The sequence below is a fragment of the Balaenoptera physalus genome (genome assembly GCF_965194825.1).
Source record: "Balaenoptera physalus genome assembly, chromosome: 9".
Taxonomy (NCBI): Eukaryota; Metazoa; Chordata; class Mammalia; order Artiodactyla; family Balaenopteridae; genus Balaenoptera; species Balaenoptera physalus.
In genome coordinates, this window is record NC_138888.1 from 32,750,892 (window position 1) to 32,773,459 (window position 22,568).

General features: G+C 39.3%; 1 protein-coding gene across 9 annotated transcripts in view; it reads right to left on the reverse strand.

The window, feature by feature from the left end:
• L3MBTL3 (L3MBTL histone methyl-lysine binding protein 3) overlaps positions 1 to 22,568 on the reverse strand; it is a 125,073-nt gene that overhangs the window by 66,229 nt on the left and 36,276 nt on the right. For 7 of the 9 annotated variants that reach the window (XM_082474574.1, XM_082474579.1, XM_082474581.1 and 4 more), the window contains 8 exons: positions 21,114 to 21,273; positions 19,837 to 19,969; positions 17,876 to 17,960; positions 16,171 to 16,262; positions 14,127 to 14,231; positions 8,964 to 9,099; positions 6,962 to 7,053; positions 4,333 to 4,484 (listed from right to left, as the gene is read on the reverse strand). In XM_082474574.1, the coding sequence (XP_082330700.1) occupies positions 4,333 to 4,484; positions 6,962 to 7,053; positions 8,964 to 9,099; positions 14,127 to 14,231; positions 16,171 to 16,262; positions 17,876 to 17,960; positions 19,837 to 19,969; positions 21,114 to 21,273 (955 nt within the window). The remainder of the gene's footprint in view (positions 1 to 4,332; positions 4,485 to 6,961; positions 7,054 to 8,963; positions 9,100 to 14,126; positions 14,232 to 16,170; positions 16,263 to 17,875; positions 17,961 to 19,836; positions 19,970 to 21,113; positions 21,274 to 22,568) is intronic. The other 2 variants (XM_082474575.1, XM_082474577.1) reach the window with 1 other exon arrangement.

Genomic DNA, 22,568 nt, shown 5'->3' on the forward strand with positions numbered 1-22,568 from the left:
TGGCCTCTCTCACTCCCTAAATCCAGAGCATGATGACTGTCAATTTATTTCCCAGGGCCCACTTTCCTGGCTCCCACTCTGTGCTAACTCTTCAGGGCTTCCAACACTCGGTTTTACTACTAAACCCCAAACCTCATCATACGGAGTCATCATAGTTCTCCTTTTCATCTCTAATTCATTTCCAAACCCATTCCCCACAGTGGCTGTTTTCAATATTCGTAATTTGCTTCAAGATTAAAACCTGATTTCACTAACACAGTGACTACTAGGAAAAGATAAAGGAGGTGCCACCTCATCACTCTCCTGTCAATTTTCCTTTCCTGTCTTCATTTCCTCCATGAGTGAGAATAAAGCTTATTTCTTCCCAAGGCTAGCCCCTCCTACGGGACACGGTATCCTCAATTATCCAGTCTCAAATATCTCCCCTCTCCCTCTACAGTGGCTTCCTTCCTTCAACCAAGCTCAACACTCTCTGTGTACAGGAAACCCTCCTTAAGGGTTGACGCCCCCCTCAGGCAATAATCCACTTTCACCTTCAGGGCCAAACTTCTCTGCTTGATGTCCTTTACAGCTATCTCTTTAACCTTTTGCAAACTGGTTTCTGTTTCTAAAATCCTTATTTTAATCCTCACACCGCCTTGTGAGATAGGGACTATTAATCCTTTCTGCAAAGGGGGCAACTAAAGCTTAGAGGAGTTAAGTCACTTACTGAATCCCCGGGCTGCCATACCCCAAACATACCCTTTTTTGCCCCATGGGCTTAAACATAAGCAGTGCTTTCCTGGAATATTTCATCCCAACATCTAAGTACTAATTCCTATCATTCTTCATGGTCCAGTTCAAATCCCATATCCCCAGGAAGACAAAAAGAAGAAGTTTGCAATCCACTTGGAAACAATCAGTAAAAGGCCCCAGCCCCATATTTGTTCTAATTCACTAACTCAATGCTTCTCTTTTTCATAGATCTGTTTGATGATTTTTCAGCCTAACTCACTGGGATATTGGACTGAAATTCAAAGACGGCTGAAGTGGCAACCTCATTCTAGTCAACAGTCGCCTAAGTCCTGTTGTCATGGTTTCCCGGTTCCCAAAAGACAAGGTCACGTGAAAATAACATTTTTTCGGGGGGGGGGGGTTGGGTCACATATTGCTATTGTTTATGATTATTATTAATATCACTATTACTTTGTTAATTTTTTATTTTATATTGGGGTATAGTTAATTAACAATGTTGTGCTAGTTTCAGGTACACAGCAAAGTGATTGATTCGGTTATACAAGTACATGCATCTATTCCGAAAATAACATTTCTTTAAAGCAAGATTCCTTCCCAGGGCCTGAGGGAAGAGAGGGGGTGACTGCTCATTGTGGAGCCCAGCCCTCACGCATCGGAAGATGATGGAGGGAAAGAGGCCACACGCTGCTCCGGGAGGATGGTGGCATCCTCACTGGGAGGGCTTTCCTTCTGCCATCCTTAAAGTTCTTTCCCGTATTCCAATATTCTGTGATATTTAGGATTATTCCTAAGTCTAATCACTGTCAAGGGGATAGAATTAAACGACTACCAACTACCAGTGATAAAAGCACAGAGGAAACCCAGAGGTAAACCAATTATTATTCTAATATATGTATATTATTTCCTTTCATTAAAAACTACTTCAATCCTACATAAATTTAAATCCCACATAGCACTCCTCTTTGGAAGGAAGAAATGTTTTACTGCAATTAAACATGCAGTACCACAAATGTGTGTGTGTGCGCGCACGCGTGTGTGTGCATGCGTGCGTGAGCGCTTTCAAATTCCCACTAAGGTAAAAAGAGATAAGATCACTGTCCAATTCAAAGGGAAAAAAATCTCATTTCCAAACTATTTTAAATTGGGAAAGCAATCTAGTTTGTATCCTCAATTACATACCTAAGTAATTTATGCAGATACAAACCATTCCAAAATTCGAAGATCAAAGAACATAATATTTAATAAGGCTGGAGAAATTCCAGTGCACTTAAGCAATTTTCAATGTGCCTTAATTGTATATTGAGGCAGACAACACACCGTTATTCTTTTTCTGACAATTAACAAAATATAACTTCAAGAGTTAGAAGTATAAGTATATCCTCAAAGTACATTCCATTCTAAAAATAATTTGGTTGTGCTCATAAGAGTGCAAAATCAGAGCTGAAAGAGATCAATTTTTCCCCCTGCTCTTTCTAATAAGAACCCAGGATGCTTCCTAGTCCCTAGGCATTTGCCATCAAAGAAAAATGTGACAAATTCTTCTAGAATTCCTCATTACTTTTTTCCAGAAGAATGTTTTTAAAGGAAATGCATCTTACGTCAAATAAGCAGCTTACACTTTTAAACCCTGTAATACTTATAAGACCGCAAAAATAACTGAAACTAACATCCACCCATTTTGTTTAAATCAGGCAAAAGCTCTAAAAAAAATTCTCCCTAAATGAATCAGAACTTTAAAAACAAAAAGCTCTCATTTCAACAAATTCTAACTACTGCTTTAAAGTATCATTTATTAATAAAAGGACTGGATCCTAGTCATCAAGTTGGTACTGCCACCATCACAGCACATCAAACACAGGAGGGAGAAATATGTTCCTCCCAGGACAGATTACAATATTTCTGAATTTACAGTTTTCTCATCTGTTCACTCACTCAGGATAGGTACACATAATTTTAAATGAAACAAAAACCACCAGTCTGCAGAAAATACGAAAAAGAGAAGAACATGGTAAGCGATACCATGAGGATTCAATCAGCAAACCCAGAATGTGGGAGACTCAACAGGAAAAACAACCTGGTTTCTTCAATAAAAGTTACAAGGGGAAGAAAATGATGGAGGACTAGGAATCTATAAATTAAAATTGATCAAGAGAAACATCAAAGCAATCATAAAATGTGCACCTTATTTGGACCTAAAGCAAGCAAGCAAGCAAGCAAGAAAGAAAACCAAGACAATTGGGGGAGAATGTTTAAGTATGTTAGTGACATTATGCCATTTATAACTTTATATATTTGAAGAAAGAAAAAGAATATCTTTAGAAGAGACATTCACAGATGAAATGCCATGGTATGTGGAATTTGCTTCAAAGCAATCCTGGTGTTGGGAATTTAGGAGTAGGAAAACACAGGAAACAAGACTGATATAAATTGGTAACTGCTGGTGGTAGGTAATGGCTGCAGGAGGGTCACTCTATTCTCACTTTTGTATATACTTGAAATGGTTTATGTTTCAATAATAAATTTGATTGCAAACTGAATAAAAAGATATCCTATGAGGAAAATTATGCTTTGCAGAAAAAAGCTGGGTTAAACATACTAAAATATTGACAAGTACTTGATTCTATGTGATGTGATCATGGAACTACTTTAAAAAATTCTGTGAAAACCATATGTAACATGTAATTCAGATTTTAAAAATTCACCGTTTAAAAGTCTGAATAGCAAATGGCTTTCACTGTCTCTCCTTTTTTAAAACAATGCAAGTAAAACTGATGCCTGTCTGAGAATCCAATGTGAGGATTAATGGAAATTATTGATGGCTCTACTGAATATTTAAATATACACATACTGAAAAAGACAGGAAACAAGCTTTCCTGAAACTGAGCTACATTTATATAAATTAAACTCCATTTGCTACTGTAACCTTAGCCTTATTTTATAAAGATGTCTGTCACTTCTCATTGTAAGTATTCTCCAGAAGGAACTAAACAGTTCAGAAATGACTTTCACCAGCAAACTGAATTGTAGTTTCATCAATGAACATGAATTTGGTATGAAAAGTCATTATTTCAATTGCTTAATCAAAATCTCATGATTTGATTATAATTATTTTATGATTATGTAATTTTATAATTACGTTGCTCCTACCACTTTATGTAGTATAGTCAACACCCATAAGGATTAAAAACAATATTCCTCAATTAATCATTTGTATTCAGCAATTATAAATAGTTAAGTTAGCTACTGGGCATGAAAACATGAAAGGAAGATTAAAATGTTTTCCTGAAAAATGAGATGAAGGGGAAGTGTGAGTCTGTGCATACATTCACGTGTGAGTGTCTGTTGGGAGTGTGGTATGAATTGCACTTCCACAGGAGGAAGTCAACTAAAACACAAATCACGAAGTAGAATTAAAGCGTGTTATTTAGAAATATAGGCCATATGGAACAGGTAAAAAGTTAAAAATCTGAAATGGGAAAGAGTGGGACAGAGCACTGTTACTTTAGTCATAAGCTTTGCATTATTACTGTTTTTAAATCATGTACTTGGATAAACACTCAATTAATAAAGCACACAGCAATGGAAAAAATGTCTCACCAATAGTCATAGCTCTCATCCCAGTTGTCAAAATGTACGAGGAAACGATTGTCCACCATATCTGTTACCGTAGCAACACAGATGAATGCAGGGTTCTTTTTGTCTACAGCTTCAAGCTTCATTCCAACTCGAAAGCCTGATGGGATCACTGTCTATGAAACATACAGATTTAATTAGAGATAAGCACACACTTAACAGCAAGGACCTGCACCCTCTCTGCACCTCTGCTTGAAGGCCTGGCATCCATCAACTGTATTCACATAATTTAAAAATCATGAACCACTTTTACAGCAGAGTTGCTTTCCAACAAGCAGCAATAAGAAAAATGCCCTGTTGCTACACCCAATTAACTATCTGGACCTTTAAAACTTACACACCCACAACCTCGCAAAGTTAATTAATTTCAACACGTGTCTTGGTACTTTAGATGACTACACGAGTTAGGCAAGTTTTATTTACTGTAGAGTTTACTTTCAGTTTTTCTTTTCCTTTATTACAGACTTAACAATGAAAATTATTTCACACAAAATAAGCACTTAAGTTAAAAATGTGTGTAAGTCAGTATAAATTCACTCCCACTTCTGAAAAGGTCTCTCAAAAGAGTACTCTATTGAAAGTAGGTCATCTTCCTATACAAAAGGCTGCAAATTATTACAACTTTGATTCAACAATACAGATACTATTCACAATAGCACGAAAAGAACTGGCTGTTAACACATACAGCCATTCAAAATAGTTTGTAATATAAGGAAATCCACAGATTATCAGCCATCTGGGACATGAAACTAAGACAATAATAAGCTTAGTAAGACTTAGTGCTTGAGGTGCTGCAGGTGTAAACATTCCTTACAATCTTTTGTGAGGAAAAGTATCCTAATCTCAGAGAAGTACTTGAATATTAGTTATATCAATCACAACACATTACAAATCATTTCAGCCCTTCTAAAAAAAATCCTTCTGTCCAGACTGAAGCGCACAGATACTATTCTAATCACTTTAAGCAAAGTAGATGTTATATCTCTTTTTACTATAATTATACAGCTATCATTACAAAAATGTGGACAGCCATGTATCTGAATATGTTAGAGTGAAGTTCTGTCTGAGTCGAAGGATCAGGCACTAATGCTACACAGATACTGTTACTACATGTTTAAGCCCTGAAATTATTTATCAGTGTTCTGACCATAAATATTTGAGTATTCTGAGGTAGAGGAATCTAGAAATAGAAAAATTAATTGCCTCTTAGATACCGAACACACAGCCCAAGATTAAGTTTTGTGCTAGCAATGCACAGAATTTAAGACGATGGTTCAAGGCAGTGGATCAAATCCCTGACTGAACTCATCACCAGAGAACCAGACAAGGATGAGGAAACTTGGAGCAGTGACAGCAGGCAGGTTGCTGAGTTTTCCACCTGACTGACCTTCCTCCCTTGTCCTGACGGAGAATGACGCCGAATGACTACGCAGTATTTACATTTCAGCAATTAAGCTATCCTCTCAATTAAGACATTTTAAAAATAATAACCTGGCTCATTATCTCTATTAATTACCTAAATGCACACACACACACATCCCTCTCCAGCTAACTCAACCTGGCTTATGTTCACAATTTGATTAGAGAATGTTTCAGCCGTGACTGATGCCCTCAAAACACCCGGTTAATGTCATTTCCCAAATGAGGGTATTTGGGGTGGGTGAGAAGGTTTTTCCCCACTCCTGATATTTATTTGGAGGGAGTTCCTAAGTGAAACATGACTGCCTCTCTCTACACTCTCACTCACTGTCCCTAACTGGTGAATCTGGAAGGAGGAACTGGTCACACCTTGAAGAGTAAGCTGGCCTACAGGGCATAACAGTCTCCACTCTGCCCCTCTAGGAGCAAGAGCTGTCCTGCAAGAGGGTAGTCTGCCCTGGTCCAGTGCTTCTGCGCTTGGCTGGTGAGGTGGGAAGGGCCAGTACATCTCTTTAACCCCAGGGCTCAGAATCAAGAAACTCATCTGCCAGCAGATACAGGCCATGCATGTACTCCAACTGAGCCCTTACCAACTATAAAGATGAGACTTTGGTTTTCCACCTGCTTGCTCTCTGTTCTTTCCAATGAGATCAGAACTGGGGCAGGGAAGAAGGCTAACATATCAGGCCTCCTCAGAGATGCCAACACGTCAAGAAGTAGAAAATACAAACACATCCAGACTTTGCTTCTGTTACACTGCGGAACAGAGCTAGAAGCTGGAGAGAAGATTTAAATGATAGTCTCTAGCATGCAAATCTAAATGGGGCTACATGCGTCTCACTATGTGAATCCCATTTGAACAGCACTCCTAAAGTCAAGTGAAAATAACAATGAAATGTCACAATTTTTCTTATGCACCTTAACTGTAAATTATACCTAGGTTTTATACTATGTTGCCTTTTATTATTTAACAAAAAAAGACAGCCATGATGTGGCTAAAAACAGATATTTATTCATGATTTTAAGCTAATTTTAAAGTTTAATTAAGATAAGAGCACTGTATTTACCAAAGCTATAAAATTTATTATAGTTTCTTGTTATCCCTTGTAATTTATCTAGTGAAACACTCAAAAGCCACTTCCTGTGAAAGGAAAAGTATTTTGGAGGTACTTACTATATTCTGATTTTCAAATAATGACTTGGGAGCAGCCTGAGCTTTGCATGTCTTGAGATAAGTCTGCCAATTAAATTCTTCTTCTTTATACCCTAGGGTAAGCACATATAAACACACAGTAAAATATCAAAATATTTCACGCTTAGCTTTCCCTTCCTACTTTTATCTGTAACTCCAACATGCCAAAATCAAGCAATCAGGTGACTCTTTAAATAGACAGTATTTAACTCATAATTTATATCTATGTATTTTTATACACGGGGTATTTATTTCCAACAAATTATATTATTTTTTTCAATTCTGAATGAATGGTAATGGATGAAAAGAAAAGGTGTAAGAAAGCAAACATATATTGTACTCAGATGGACTTCTTTTTATTACCAGACCATTTCTACCAGTATTTAGGTAGAATTCCTCAGCAGTGAGCTAGAGTAGTTGAGTTCTTTGTTTTTCCCTCACCCGTTCTACTCTGGGAGACTAACTTGTAGGAACAAGTGGGAAGCTGGAAAAAATGGTAATAACAACAGATAAAATCTTTCTGGCCTGTCACCACAAGAATGACAATTCAAGATTCATGAAGTAAGCATGTTGGCAAATTACAATAATGGAAATGTCCTTGTCTTAATTTTCACAATTTCATGTTTAATGCTGGTAAAGCCAACATTTTCTTCAAAAAGGAAACTGAGCATTTAATTTTATCTACTCATGTGCTCTCTTCTACTTCCATCAAAGTCCAGAGGCTGGTGTGAAAGGAACAGCTAATAATTCACCATATATAACAGGCCAATTTATACAAAGGCTTACAGATTTTCTTTTTCATCCTTATCTTTTCTAGGTGCTTCTGTTTGATTCTTCAGTTATCTGAAAATACTATTCTGCCATTAATTTTTCACTTAAAACCAAAGGATAGCTTGTCCATTAAAACCCAATAACCCTGAGACAGGCCAAAAATATCAAACTAGTAACCTGGTTCTTTGACATCAAGCAAAAAATACTGAATGTAATATGAAAAGGAAGGAAATAAGAAATTATTAAACATATTAGGGATGAACTGAAAAAGATGGGATCTGTTATTCTTGGATGTTTTGTAAACATGAAACAGACAGAAGCATTGGCAGACTGTAATATAAAGAATTTAATAATAAAAGCGTAAGTGCTATTAGTCCAACCCCCAGCTAAACTGATTTTCAGTGTTATATTCTCCTTTCCAGTCTCCTAAATATTCAGATATGTAAGTTCAATGCATAATTTCTCAAGAAATTTTTTATTTACTGAAATGTCGGTAAATACACTTAGCTATGTAAACAGGTTAGAACTAACTTTTCAATCATATTTCAAGGATGTATTTGTGCGTGTGTTGTGTGTGTGCATGAAATAGAAATCTGTAGCTAAAACCTGTAGTCAAAATTAAGTATTAAGCAGATGTTATGTGACATGCAAGTAAGTACACGGACATAGTTTATTCTCCTAAGTAGGATTCTATTTTTTTAATTTCTTTCACTTTATTTTATTTTATTTTTAATTAATTTATTTATTTTTGGCTGTGTTGGGTCTTTGTTGCTGCGCACGGGCTTTCTCTCTAGTTGCGGCGAGCGGGGGCTACTCTTGGTTGCGGTGTGCGGGCTTCTCATTGCGGTGGCTTCTCTTGTTGCGGAGCACAGGCTCTATGTGCGTGGGCTTCAGTAGTTGTGGCTCACGGGCTCTAGAGTGCAGGCTTAGCAGTCATGGTGCACAGGCTTAGCTGCTCCGCGACATGTGGCATCTTCCCGGACCAGGGCTCGAACCCGTGTTCCCTGCATTGGCAGGCGGATTCTTAACCACTGCGCAAGCAGGGAAGCCCTAAATTTCTTTCACTTTAATAAACATTTTTCATCATTAACAATAAGCTTAAATTTGGGCCCACCTGAATAATCATAAAGTCTGAATTCTTAAAAATCTAAATTAAGATGTAAGAAAATAAGTGTTTCAGAATATAAAATGTGAAATTAAAAAGTGACAGTACCTTTTGGAGGATGGAGTTTGTGGCCAGTTTTCTCACACCACCCAACTGGGTGAATATCCAGAGCATCTGCATTTACCCAGAAGTCATAACAATCAGAATATCCATCAAAGTGCAGCTTTATCCGGTATCCACAAACCTGAAACAGGTAAAGGAGGTCGATTAAAGAACAAAACAAAACAAAAAACCCAGAATATTTCTGCACATGTACAAAAATAAATTAACATGGATGTCAAGTATGATACGGATTATGTTCACCAAAGCACCCTCGTTAACAGCCACAAAAACAAGTGAACAAATAGCAAAATCTAAAGGCGAAGGCTATTACATTGGGAAGAGCTGAGCTACAGTGTTCCGGCATCATCCTCAGTCCCGCCAGGAGCACATGGATCCTGGGTGACAATTCTCCCATGCAGACAAGTCCCCTGTTCATTCCCTACATTGTACAAGCACATGCTACCAAGGGGAGGTGGCAGCACGGGGTGCACAGCTCCTGCAGGGTGCCAGAGTGGGTGCCCTGCTGTGCACTGGCTCAGTGCTAGCTCTCTGTCCTCTATAAAGCTCCACACACAGCGATATCCAGCCAGACCTCGGCTGGTGCAGACACGGGGAGAAGTCAACTTATTCTCCTCTCCACTAGTAGCAGAGTGGGGAGAAAGAAAGAAAAGCCTCCCCGATTCAGACTTAGATGAGACAGGCTCCCTGGAATCCAGTGAAAACTCACTCTGTGTAACACATGCCGAATGCTGATACCACATTATCTGCCTAAATTAGGGCCCCACTCGGGGGAGTTCTCAGTTAAAAAAAAAAAAAAAGGTTATGTAGGTTTATGGGGCCTTCGCCGGGTCACGCTTGGCCTTGGGCTCTCAAGACAGTTCAGTCTCTCAGTCTCCTTCCCACTAGCACAGCAGATGTGTTCAAGTGGAACCACACGCCACACCAGACCTCTGACCACGCCAGGGCACCTGCCTTGCAGAAGTCTGAACAAGAAGCTCGAGATTGGAGTGCGGAGCCAGGGCAAGGCACAATCCCAAAGTAATCAGGAAGCTTTACAGTTACTGCCATGAAGAGTTCTCTAGGGCATACTGTTAAAATTCAAGTGGCAGAACAAACTTACAGAGTGAGTCACAGTTTATGAGAAAAATTATATTCGTGTGAGTCCATGTATGTATTTTTGTATGTTTGTGTGGGTATATATGTTATTATGTGTATATACGTATATACATATGCCCACACATACATACATAAATACATACATGGACTCACACACAAAAGTATATGTATTTAGACACACACATTTATATACATACTTACACACATATATATGTAAATTCACAGTAAAAAAAAAAAAGTCTGGAAGGACAGATGCCAAATATTAACAATGATTTGTTTTGCAAAGTGGGAAAGAAGAGGCAAAAGGGAATGATGGATTTCTAAATATTTTATCTTATATATTAGTATTTAAAAAAATAGAAGGTATTAATGCTACATATATAAAAGTGAAAATAAGCTGACTCCCCCCAGAGAGATAAGAACACCCTGCAGAGCCGAGACTGGGGTCTCTGGAAGCACAATCGTTCGAGAAGGGTAGGTGGCCGCCCCCCACCCATCCCATGCCAAGGAGGAGCTCAGGGGCTGCTTCTCTTATAAGCCTTGGAGCTAGGCAGGCCCACCCTGCCTTACACTCAGTTGTCTCTGGTCAGTGCCTAAGAAACAAGCCCCTTCAGTAATTTATCCCTTCAGTCCTTCAGGGTCATACTGCTCTGAGCTTCTGCCCCGTGCACTCAACTTCCCACTACTCCCCCCATACTCTCTCTACTATATCTTACGCCCTTCGAAACCCTTCAGTAAACAACCTCCTCCATCCTCAACTTCCTTGCTCAAAGGCACGTCTGGTTCTTCCCTCTGAAGTCTTCCCTCAAGCAGAGGCTACTCCTTCTCCTACCCTCCATCCCTCCGAGGCCCAAGCGTGGCCTACTGCCTCAGGCCACACCACGCTCCGGGGCCTGCTCTTCACCCTGCTCCTCTGAGGCCTGGGCCATGTGGCTGTACCACTTCGCCCTTATCATCCTGCATACTACCTCCCAAACATCCCTCGTCACTCATCACACTAAGCACTGGCTCACTCTCTTCCTTTCCATCCTGAGTAGCTCCACCAGGCACACGGATGGCTCAGCCAATACCACAGCTCTTGCTCCCTGCATTTCCTCTTCTCCCACGGATCTTGTCCCATCAGAAACGGCGCTGCCTTTCAACGATTAAATTCAAACATCCATTCAGTTTGCTAACCCAGTTACTCCCGATACACTTCCTTCTGAATCTCAATGAAAACTCTGGCGTCTCACATTGATTCCCCTACTTTCTCTCTAGCATCTTCCTTTCTCTGGAGCCTCCTTCCTTAGCAGTCACTTAAAATATTTTATCAACATTTTAAATTGTTGCCCTAAAATGTTGTCTGACAAAACTCCATTATCCCAAGTATCCACCCAGTCTGCACCTATACCTGGTCTAGGGACTGGTGCTAAGGGAAAAAGATGACACACAGTCAATCCTCATTATTCATGGTTTCCGTATTTGCAAATTCACCTTGATAAAATACATTTGTAACCCCAAAATAATATTTGTGGGGTCTGGGGACATGCGCATGCACAGAGTGTGAAAAATCTGACTCACCCATCATGCAAGTTTCCAGCTGAGGCTGAACAAGGCAAGATGCTCGGCCTTCGTGTTTCGTACCTCACCTAACAAGCAAGTGTCCTTTATGTTACCTACTTATTTAGTGCCACGTTTTTTCATGTTTTGTGCTTTTTGTTGTGATTTTGCTATTTAAAACCGCCCCTAAGCATAGTACTGAAGTGCTAGGTAGTGTTCCTAAGTACAAGAAGGCCGGCAAGTGCCTGACAGGGAAGATATGTGTTAACAGATAAGCTTCATCAGGCATGAGTTACAGCGCTGGTGGCCATGAGTTCAATGTTACGGAATCAACAATAGACAAACAGGTTGTCTTCAAACAGAAACATAAAACAAGGTTAGTGCTGATTGGCTGACGAGAATGTTGTGACCAGAGGCTCCCAGGAACCTAATCCTGTATTTCCCCTAAGCGCAATGGTTCAGTAGTATTTACGGAATATAACTACCATAAATAACGCGAATCCAATGTACCTGTTTACCGCACTCTCCCTACTGCACAGCAATCCTTCTAGACGTGCCTGGCCGGTTCCTTCTCCCATTCTTCACAAGGGCCTTTTTAAACCTCCTCCCTCTCCTTCCGCTACCAATCCCACCATCTCTGTCGTCAATCTCAGCTGACGATTTACCTCCAGAATTTGCCTCCAAACTGGCAAACATGCCCACGCCCACCACACCCACCCTCTCCTGCTCCCCCCTGCAGAACCCAAGGAGAGACTCCTCCTGCTGGCAAAGGCTTGGACCTCCTCATATGCCCATTGGATCCCATCCTCTCCCATCCCTTCTTTGTCAATTATCTGCTCTCTCTGAGCCTTCCCATCCTCTGCTCCCCAATGACTTCTTCAGAATTCAAGCATTCTCTAGCCAGTCTTCTCATTACAACAAAAAGGGAGGGATGAGGGAGAGGGCAAGAAAAAGTAAAGAAAAAACTATCTCTTAGGCTTAGACAAATTCTGTACACTCTCGGTGAAAATCTAACAACTGATAAACTTTTTTGGAGCCCAATATAGCAATATGCATCAAAATTTAAACATCCTTAACTTTCAACCTGGTAATTCTAGGGATGGCTCCTACAGACATACTCACTATGCAAAAAACAAAACAAAACAAATCAAAAAAAGAGCAAACAAAAAAAACACCGAAATATAAAAGGATGCTCACAGAGGCACTGTTTGTAATAATGAAAAAGTGAAGACCACTCAGTTGTTCATCAATATGAGAACAATTAAATAAACTGCAGCAATTCAGTGAAATGGAATACTACTCACTGGTTAAAAATATTATATATGTATAATATAATATATAAGATACAGTATCACAAAAGCAAGTTGCATAATATTATGTATGATATCATTTACATGTAAAAAAGAGAAAGATATATTTATACATATTTTTACATGCAGAGAAAACATCTGGAAGGAACGCCATGAACTCATAAGTGCCGTTATCTTTGGGATACAGAATGAGGAAAACAGAGGGTGGACACAGAACTTCTATTTTTTAATAATATATACTCTTACACTAGCTGACATTTCCAGGATGAGCAAACATTACTGTTACGATAAAAAAAAAACTAGACAAACTAAAATACATTTCCTTTAAAACCAAGAGTTGAAACACACACACACACACACACACACACACACACACAACACCCCTCCCTTAAAAAGTTTCCCTTGTCTTTTACAGCCAACTTCTCAAAAGCAGTCTAAACTTACTGAATGTTTTCATAAATCTCAGCTGTTCTGAGAACTACATAAGCTAATACATGGAAAAGACTCAGCTCAGCATCTGTCCCGTGGTACACGCTGTGGAACGGTATGTTATTATTTATGGTGACTGTCATCATCCAGCTATCAGACGTGACTGTGTTGTGTAGGAGCCAAACCTCTTACAAATCCACTAAGTCACTGAAGGAAAACTATGATAACTAAAACTAATACACAAGATGGTCTTATTCTTTGAGGAAAATTTTAAAACATACATTCCCCTGACTCAAGGAAGAGAACAAGAAGGAGGCGAGCACATAAAGGAAAAAAAAAAAATCCTAAGAGCTCTCAGTAATATATTGGACTAAGGTATACCTAATTGACCTGGACATCTTTTCCCGAAAAATTTCAAAGAGACACCTTGAAATACTGAAAGTAATATAAATATCCGTTGGTCTGTTCCTTATGTTAAGGAACGTGGTATGGTGAAGCCTATGGCATCAGACGGACCAGGGGTCAAATCCTGGTTCTACTACTTTGAAGCTGTGTGGCCTTGTATACCTCACTTAACCTCTCTGAGCCTCAGTTCCTTCATCTATAGAACAGGGATGAAAAGGGGTTCTTGCAAAGATTAAATGAGGTAATGTTTACAAAATGCTAGGCACCGCACCTGGCACAAAGTAAGCACTCAACAAATGGCACCTTTTCCCATTATTAAATCCCTATAATCACTATTTTGCTTTGAAAATAAAGATGAGGCAAAGCTTACCTCAGCCACAGTGAGGACGCAGTACACGGACTGATGCTCAGGGTCCACGCCTTCTAATTTCATGCCAACTTTAAACCCATTTTTGTTGTATGGAAAAGACTGATACTAAAATGCAAAATGACAGCAGTTTTAGTGAGTGATCACCATTCTTAAATAAAGACTATATAACCAAATACATAAACAACTCCTAAAAATCCAAAAGAAAAGGATCACTGGGTCATCTCATGGAAAAATGGACAAAGACGATAAACAGGTGACAGAAAAGGAAATTTAAATGTCTTATCGATTTAAAAAGACGCTCAACCTCCCCCATAAGAGTCATACAAAGTAAAATTACGGTAAAATATACTTCACCTATCAGACTGATAAAGATCAAATAGTTTGGTTACAGTGCATTGGCAAGGCTCTAGGGAAAGAGACGCACACAGACATCGCTAATAGGGATATAAACTTCTACAACCTCTAGCAATCTCACGATATCCATAAAAAAGAACATTCTCTTGGACTCAGCAATTCTAATCCTGGGAAATTATCCAACAGAGATAGCCACATATGTGCTAAAGGAGAGGTGTACGAGGTTACTCACCAAAGCATTTACTTACCAAAAGACTCATGTATATATATATTATATATTCCATATATACATATAGCATTTCATCTTATATCTGATCCATAATAATTTAAGGTGGTCCCTACCAACTGACACATATATGTGTGTCATACTCATGTTATATGACATATACATATATGACATATATGTCAATCAATAGGGAGCAGCTTACATTATTATGGAACAAACATAAGATGGATATATACAATGCATCAGTATAAAAGACTGATGAAGGGGTTAGATGAACTGAGATGGAATAATCTCCAAACTAAGTTAGACAAAAAAGCAAAGTCCAAAACAGTATGTGACATATGTTATCATTTGGTTAAAGACAGGGAGGGGAGGATTTGTGTCTATATATTGCTTATATGTACATACAATTTTCTTATAGCATCTTCATGTTTTAATCACATGAATGTATTACTGATTCAAGTAATTAGCTGTATTTAAGCTTTTCAAAAAAAATTGTAAAAAAGTCTATTCTGCAAAGGACCACAGTTGCAGAAAATAATTATACAGAACAAGTCATATGCAATGACTATTACATATTAAATATTTTAATGTAGATGTAATCATCCCAACATTTACTATTCACCACTTTTTAAAAAAATTTTATTGAATACTCACCACTTCTTAAAAACTCTGTGTTCATACATATATAACAAAGTATTGATGGCAGATTTATTACATACCATGATTAAATATAATTAAATCATTTAAACCAAGGGTCAGCAAACTACAGTCTAAGGGACAAATCCAGCCCACCACCTGTTTTTGTAAATAAAATTTTGCTGGAATACAGCCATGTTCATTCATTTATATATTGTCTCTAGCTACTTTCATTACAAGGACAGAGTCGAGTTGTTACATCTGAGACCACATACCCCGTAAAGCCTACAATATTTTCTATTGTCCTTTATGGAAAAAGTTTACTGACCCCTGGTCTGGCCTAGAGACAGCAGTTCCCACTCAGAACTACTTTTATTGATTTAAAATCACTTATGATAAAATATTTTTCTATAGTTATATAGTAACCCATCTTTCGATGTTTTGTTGTGCTATTACGTAAACCACAGTAACTCATTTTTATTCTCCCAAAGACATGATGTTGACATGAAATTTTACGCCAGTTCTTCTTTATCTACTGGTTTTTCAGTAGTAGTAGAAACATCCCTTTTAAAATCAATGAGTGAAAGCCTGGTAAATATTGAGAAGAAAGAGCACGCGCGCGTGTGTGTGTGGGGTGTGGTCATGCACATGGCACTGGGGAAGGTGTGCATATAAATGCTAGCTGCCCTCGGAGGCACCCCTCCACATATGAAAAACAATATGTTTGAGAAATTATCCCAAGTCACATTTCCTAAAGAGACAGTAGAAATGGCAGTACCAATTCCAGAGAAGCATTATGGACAATGTTTCTAGAAGGGCCTGTACCTCCTTGAACAGCTTTGCTGGCACTGCCACAGCTTTTTCCTCTTCCAGGTAGGACGCCCAGCACCAAGCTTTCTTTCCTTTAGGAGGCAAACCTGAAAAGTGAATGAAACTAAAATGATAGAATTCCCAAATCTAAGAAATCAGAGTGGTACACTATGAACTCTCACTTCCCTAACTATCCCCAGGCCTGGCTCTTCTCTTACTTTCATGGCTGGTATTTCTCCATCTCTTTTCTTGGCTCCTCTTCCAAAGAAATGAGAGCTAACAAGTGAACTGTGTGTATATCCAGGTGTGAGTGTAGAGAAAAGAAGCAGAAGAACTTAAGGTTAATGAAGAAGATGTAGTAGGAAGCCAAGAAAGAACAGTACCATGGAAGCTACAGCAAGTAAGAGCTTCTTCTAGAAGCAGGATGCTCAAAATTTTTTTCCTAAGGAATCAAGAAGTTGAGGACTGAGAAAAGGTCAGTGCACTGAGTGGTCAGGGATGGACTGCTAATCTTTCTCCAAGATTAAAAAAAAAAAAGGGGGAAAAAAAAAAAGTCAAGGTGCCGAAGGCCAAATTGAAGTAGCAAAAGAATACATAAATGATAAACATATGGAGTCAGCTAATATCAATTTTATTTGGGATTAATTTGACAAAAAATGAAAATGAAAGAAACGGTATAACAGCTTGATGGGTATTAAAATTGGGGGAATGGTATTTTGGGGATGAGACTGCAACAGGCAATGATGAAGCCCATGAAGAGGAAAAAAAAAATGGAACACCTAAGAGGGGGAAGTGACTGAAGGGACAAGGTCACAGAAGGGCCAGAGCCCTGAGAGTAGAAATGAAGGGGAAGGGAGAGTCAGGATAAAGACACTTTTGAGGCAGAGTGCAGAGTAACTGAGAATTTACTCCCTTTAATTTCGGTGACATAAGATAGAAGGTCATCTCCCCCAAAATGTAAAAGTTAGGCTGTGTGTTTGACGCAGGTAGAAATACCTCAAACTCTTTTTGAGGAGTTAAGAGCTGAATGAGTGAGGAATGCAGCCAAACCCTGAAGAGAAGCACTGGGTTCAGGCCTCGATTTGCAGGGACGATGTGACTGGCAGGTCGGAACGGGACTATTCAAAGTACAGCGACCTAACACGGAGGACCAGCCAGGCAGATGCGGCAGGTCCTTCCTTTGCATACAGCCTAGTGGGGCACACGGAGGCGTCTATGGAGATGACCCAAGGTCCACGATGAGTAAGGCAGCGAGTTCATCCACCAAGTACTGAAGGGCAGGGCCTCATGAGAATAAAGGACTAGATTCCTCATGAGAATAAAGTGTTCCTTGAGGAACAAAGAAGAAAAAAAGGTACCAGGTCAGGAGGTCATGGTTGAGAGGAAACTTTAAAAATCTATAACCTTAGGAAATGAATAAGAACAGAGGTTTTAGTCAAAGTGTATAAGTAAAAGATAGCTACTGGATGGAAAAATAAATAATGGAAAATGGTCTCAAGTTTGCCCTGACACTACTCAAAAGCTGCTAATTTCCACTTTTCCCCCTTATCTACTTCTTCTAAACTCTAATTTTTATTGACACAATTTAATCAAAAGAAAATCCCCAAACGATCCTTTAACTGCCACAGTGTGCATTACAATTAAGACTAAAATGTCTACCTGCGTGAAATATTTTCAGCTTTATAAAGTTACAAATAAAACCTTCCTTTCATCAACTCACCCTGCTTTAATACAGCCGAATCACCTCGCCTTTTCCTTCGGGCTCTCTGCGAACCCCTCAGGATTCTTCCATCTTGTTTGTTCTCCTACAATAAGGAAGAAAAGTTTATGATTTTAAAAAGTTCATGAAATTGGCACCAATGAAAAGTTAGAGAGCTGTCGGAAAGCATTATTTTTTGGGGGACTCTTCTTCAATTTCACTTCATAACTTTTAAAAGAAAGTAAGAATATAGGTCACTTGAGAACTATGCTGCTTTTGGCCTGAGGTCCTTACAAAATAAGAACATTTCCAAGAATTACACTCTGTTATAGTACAGATACAGCTCCCACCTCCTTGAAACACTTTCTTCTTTCAGCTCCTGGACCACTCTGTTCTGGTTTCCCTCGTACCTCACTGGCCTCTCTTTCTCAGTCCCTTTGCTGACATCTCCTGCAACCTAATCCCCTTCTCTTCTTTACCTAATCCTTCTCCCTAGGTTTTAAAGATCATCTGTCTGCCGAATATCCCTCATCCATATCTCTAGCCCTGACCTCTTGCCTGGCTCCACATTCATGTATCCAGATGCTTACTTGGGATCTTCGCTTGGATGTCTAATAAGACTCTCAAACTCACGAGGGCCAAAGGACTCTAGATTCTATACTCCACTCTGGCCTTCCCATTCTCAAGTAATGGCATGATTATCCAGTCAATAGTTCAAGCCAAAAAGCTAAGAGTTATCTCTGATTCTTCTCTTTCCCTCACACACCCTGACAACCCTACCTTTAGCATCTATCTCAAATCCACCGACTTCTATCTTAAACAGCCCTCTTATTTAGTCACTGCAATAAACTCCTAACTGGTTTCCCTGATTCTACTCTTGCTCTCACATGTCAAAGCAGAGTGATCATTTTAAAACATTAATCATATCAAAGTACTCCCCTGCCTTCAACTTTCCAATGACTTCCTATCTTACTCAGAATAAAGTGAAAACCCATTACTCTGGTTTACCATAAAGCCCTGGACCACAAAGAACTCTTCAGCCTCATCTTACTCCATTCTCCCCTAGCCCTCAAGGCTCAACTACCTTGTCTTCTTTATTTCCTTAAACAAAACATGCTACACACATTCTTACCTTATGGTCTTTTCCTTAGCAATTCCACTGCCCCACGGGGCTCCTCACTCCCAACTTTACATCAGGCTCCTTCTTATTATTCAGATCACACTGTCCAAGCCACCCTCCCTAGGAGGCCTCCCTGATAACCCAACTTAAAGCAGTCAGATCACCTTAATGCCCTATTGTAATTCTCAGCATAGCGCTCATCATAGGCTGATATTTCCCCTGTTTATTTTGTTAATTTTATGTCCCCTTAACAAGAATGTAATGTCCCTAAGAAAAGAAACCCTGTCTTCCTGCTGTCTTATTCATCCCTGCATTCCCAACTCCTAAAACAGTGACTAGCCAATAATCGTTGCTCAATATTGATCTTAAGGAAAATGCTTTGAGACCTCAAAAGTTCTCTTTTCATATAGAGTTACTAGTAAATATTTTAGAGAGGGGATGTTTATGTTTTAATTAGCATATTTTGAATTAGTTTTAGCTAAATATACCTGACATTTATCTGCCATTTTATACCTACTCACACAGTTTTATGAGATCTGTCTGCAATTTACCAAAATGGGATTGGCATTTTGCTGTCAAGAGGAATCTAAAATTCGTTTGCGAAACTGAAGGTTCTCCTATTGCCTCTCTCACTGCAGTGATAAATTCCAGAACATCCTACTTCTTCACCCTGAGGAAGGGGTACTACTATTCATAACTCCCATCTTGAGATGAGGACAGTGACACAGAGAGGGCAGGTGGGTAACCTCCTGATGGTAAAACAAGGTCACGGAACCAACATCTGAACTCAGGTAACTGGCTCCAGAGCCAGTGCCTTGGACCACGGTGCTACCCGCGAAGGAGCATCCCTGTGGGTACTAACCAGCTCGTCGTCTCGCTCTTCCTCCTCCTTGGAGTCGGCTTTCAGAGATAACTTTGGCTTTTTCTTCCGACTGCACTTAGGATCTTCCTCTTCATTGTCTTCTCCCACGTCCCTTTCTTCCTTCTGATCTCTGCTGAATTTATAAACCCAAAAGAGTGGCAGGAGACAATACCCATCAAATATCTGCATGTTGATTAGCAATATAAAAATCATTAAAAAAAATATTTAACCACCGGGAGAATGGTGTACATATCATAGATAAGAGACACTTCAAACCACCATCATATATAACACTGTCAAGATAGACAGTGGAAATTAGCTTACGTATTAATTTATATAATTATTATAATTATGTAATTAATGATATAATTTTAAAAGGGCACCAGCACTACAGGTGTAACAGGTTCTAACAAGTTTAAAATTATTTGTCTTCCACAGCTGCCATCCAGACTAATAAAAGAATCGATTATTTAGAGATAGTCTAGCCTTCAGGGGCAATTTTAAAGCAAGGATCTAGCAATTATTAAGAATGCCAAGTCCAACTGAAAAAGGCCAAGTGTAACTTTGTAAAACATCAGGTGGCTAACAAAAACAGACAATTCTCCAGCCTGTTCTGATTAAAACACATGGGAAACTCCACTCAAACATAAATGCCAAGTCATTCATTTGTAGTATACAAGTATGTGCAGGAAATACACCTTGCTGGTGATCAGCTGACCTCGTCAGACAGTTCCCAATGGCAGTCACACCACCGTCAGTCCCAGCTGACGGCCCTGACTCGGAATCCTCAGTCCATCCTGAGATCAGCAGTAACACAACCACCACACTACTCACTATGGCCATTCAGCGGATTCTCAGTCAGGGGAAGCTTCAGTCCATTTGTGGAGTTTTAGCTGAATTACCTAAGACCTCCCAAAATATAAACAAAAGTGTGTTTCCACAAACATGAGTGTCATTAAAATGTGTATGTAGCCCAAAGAAATCTAAATACTCTTGGTTGGGGAGCAATCAAATTAATGTAAACAAAAGGCTAAAGAAAGAGGCAGAGGTTGTATTGCAGCTAGGACGTGAACAGCACAACTCAGTTCAGACATGACCAAAGACACCAGCCCAGTAGTGGGATCAGGGTCCAAGTGTCTCCAAAGGGAAAGTCTCTGGGGGAGAAAAGATATTTTTGGATGACAGACATCAGAGAGCACAAAACCTCTGTATTCCCAAGCACCAGGCCCTTGGACTCTAAAACTCATTTTATAGATGGAATGGGGGCAAAAACCTACTTGTCTTTGATATGCCGAGCACAATTCTGGCTGCAATAGTTTCCTCCAGAAAGACACTCATCTACGTTGCCATACTGACAACAGTTCTCACAGAATTGAAGCCCTTCTACTTTCACTGGATCCTTCAACCTGAAAGGCATCCCAGTCTTCTCGGAAAAGACTAGAAGACGAAAAGAAGGAAAAAAATTTAAAACCATGACAGAAATCATTGCAAAACACATTTAGACTTTTTCTTCTAATAATTTTGTTAGCAACACAATAAAAGAATAATGTTTGTTGAATGAATGAATGAATGAATGATCAAACTACATAGCGCTTGGGAGGGAGAAGAGGATGGGCTTGACAGGAATCACTCAAATTATTTACATAACACACAAAAAAATTCTTCAGAAAAGGTAAACAAAGGCTTGTCCAAGGTCTTTTCTACAGAGTTCAAAGTAAAATGAAGAAAATTTCATTAGTCACTAAATTCAGAAGATGAAACCAACCATCCACTGACTCCTATACAGCTGCATCTTTTTGACAAAATTTTAAAAGGGTTATCTATGTTATACTGTGTTTTTGATGAGTGACTCTTTTACTTAATGGGCTGAATCAACATCTTTCTATTTTACTTTTAATGTAGCAGATCTCCTAAATCATAATTATCCGTATTGTCTAGGAGCTCACATTTCCTTTTGCTTGAATCGTTAGGCTAATCATTCATTCAGCAAACATTTATTAGGCACCAATTCACGCTAGACACTGATAATGACACTACAGACCTTGCCCAAGAGAGCTCACAGTCTAGAAGAGAAGACAGACAAGAAAACCAATATTTATAATAAAATGTGATACATGCAATAATTGAAGCATGAACAAGTTCCAGGAGTAGTACAGAGGAAGAAGTGACTCATCCGGCCCGGGGGGAGGTCAAGGAAAGATGTTCTGATATAAAGCCTCAACAGGGTTTTGAAGGCCAAAGAGGAATTTACCAACTGGACAAAGAGAGAAACGGCATCCCAGCCAGAAGAAACAGCATGAGCAAAAAAGGCAAGAAAGCATGAAACCGCATGATATGTTGGGAGAATTTTATGTAATTCAGTGCTGCTGGCCCTGCCAGAACACAGCATACAAAGAACAGAACAGAGAGCAAAGACACAAAGCAAGCAGGTGGGTGCGGGTCACCCAGATCTTTGTCTGTTTTGCTAAAGAGACAATAAGAAGTCGGTGAAGTGTCAGATAAGCAATCTACACAAGTTCCTCTGACTTCGGTGTGTGGGATAAATTGGGGGAAATCAGAAGCAGAGTGATTCTTTAGGAGCCCGTCTGCAGTAATTCAGGTGAGAGGTGATTAGGCCCTAAACTAAGGCAGTGGCAGTGATAATAGGTAGAAAAGGCCAGATCTGAGAGATATTTAGCAAATAAAAACCAGGAGGATTAAGTAACAGGCTATGGGGCTGGGAGAGAACAAAT